Source organism: Plasmodium falciparum (genome assembly GCF_000002765.6).
Source record: "Plasmodium falciparum 3D7 genome assembly, chromosome: 11".
Taxonomy (NCBI): domain Eukaryota; phylum Apicomplexa; class Aconoidasida; order Haemosporida; family Plasmodiidae; genus Plasmodium; species Plasmodium falciparum.
In genome coordinates, this window is record NC_037282.1 from 1,602,501 (window position 1) to 1,603,285 (window position 785).

Consider the following 785-nt stretch of genomic DNA (forward strand, 5'->3'; position numbering starts at 1 on the left):
CTTTCCTTACACTTTTTAAGGTAACCAAATTCAGGTCCTTACCAGGAAGTATTTTATCTAGTACATCTTCTATTTGTGACTTTTCACTTACAGTATCTAAAAAGGAGAGAAATGAAAAATAATAATATATTTTATTAACATATATATATATATATATATATATTTTACATTTATATACAGTGTGCAAAAAAAAAGTACACACTTAAATATTTTTTAACAGAATGTTACACATATGTATGAAAAAAATATACATATATATATATATATATATATATATATATATATATATATAATAACGTAGACATAATGTATTAAAAGTTTGAATTATTATGTATATTTTTATTTAATCATTTCATGTGTATAGAAATACATATATTGCGTAACTTGTACAACATATTCACATAATATATAGAAAATTTATTGTAAACATATTTTCTCTCAAAAAAAAATTTAAATAAAAATAAACAAATAACACCAAAAAAGATGTATATATATAATATATATATATATAATATAAATGTACAAATATATATTAACTTATTAACGCTTTAATATTATGTATTTATTTAATTACCCATTTTTTTTTTTTTTTCTTTTAATTAATAGAAATGTTTAGGTGGAAGGAGAGTTATTAATAATAACCAACAATTATTCTTTCAAAGTGTCATAAAAAGTAAAATATATATATATATATATATATATATTATATATAATACATAAATTATAATATATATATATATATTTTTTATCTTCTCTTAATATTTATATTATATTAATATAATATA

General features: G+C 15.9%; 1 protein-coding gene across 1 annotated transcript in view; it reads right to left on the bottom strand.

Annotated features, from left to right (window-relative positions):
* PF3D7_1140200 (conserved Plasmodium protein, unknown function) overlaps window positions 1-578 on the bottom strand; it is a gene marked incomplete at both ends in the record, with an annotated part of 1,822 nt that extends 1,244 nt beyond the window's left edge. Inside the window, 2 exons of the mRNA XM_001348047.2 lie at window positions 1-96; window positions 575-578. The exon at window positions 1-96 is cut by the window's left edge and continues 1,244 nt beyond it. Of these exons, the coding sequence (XP_001348083.2) occupies window positions 1-96; window positions 575-578 (100 nt within the window). The remainder of the gene's footprint in view (window positions 97-574) is intronic.
* Between the last annotated feature and the right edge of the window lie 207 nt (window positions 579-785).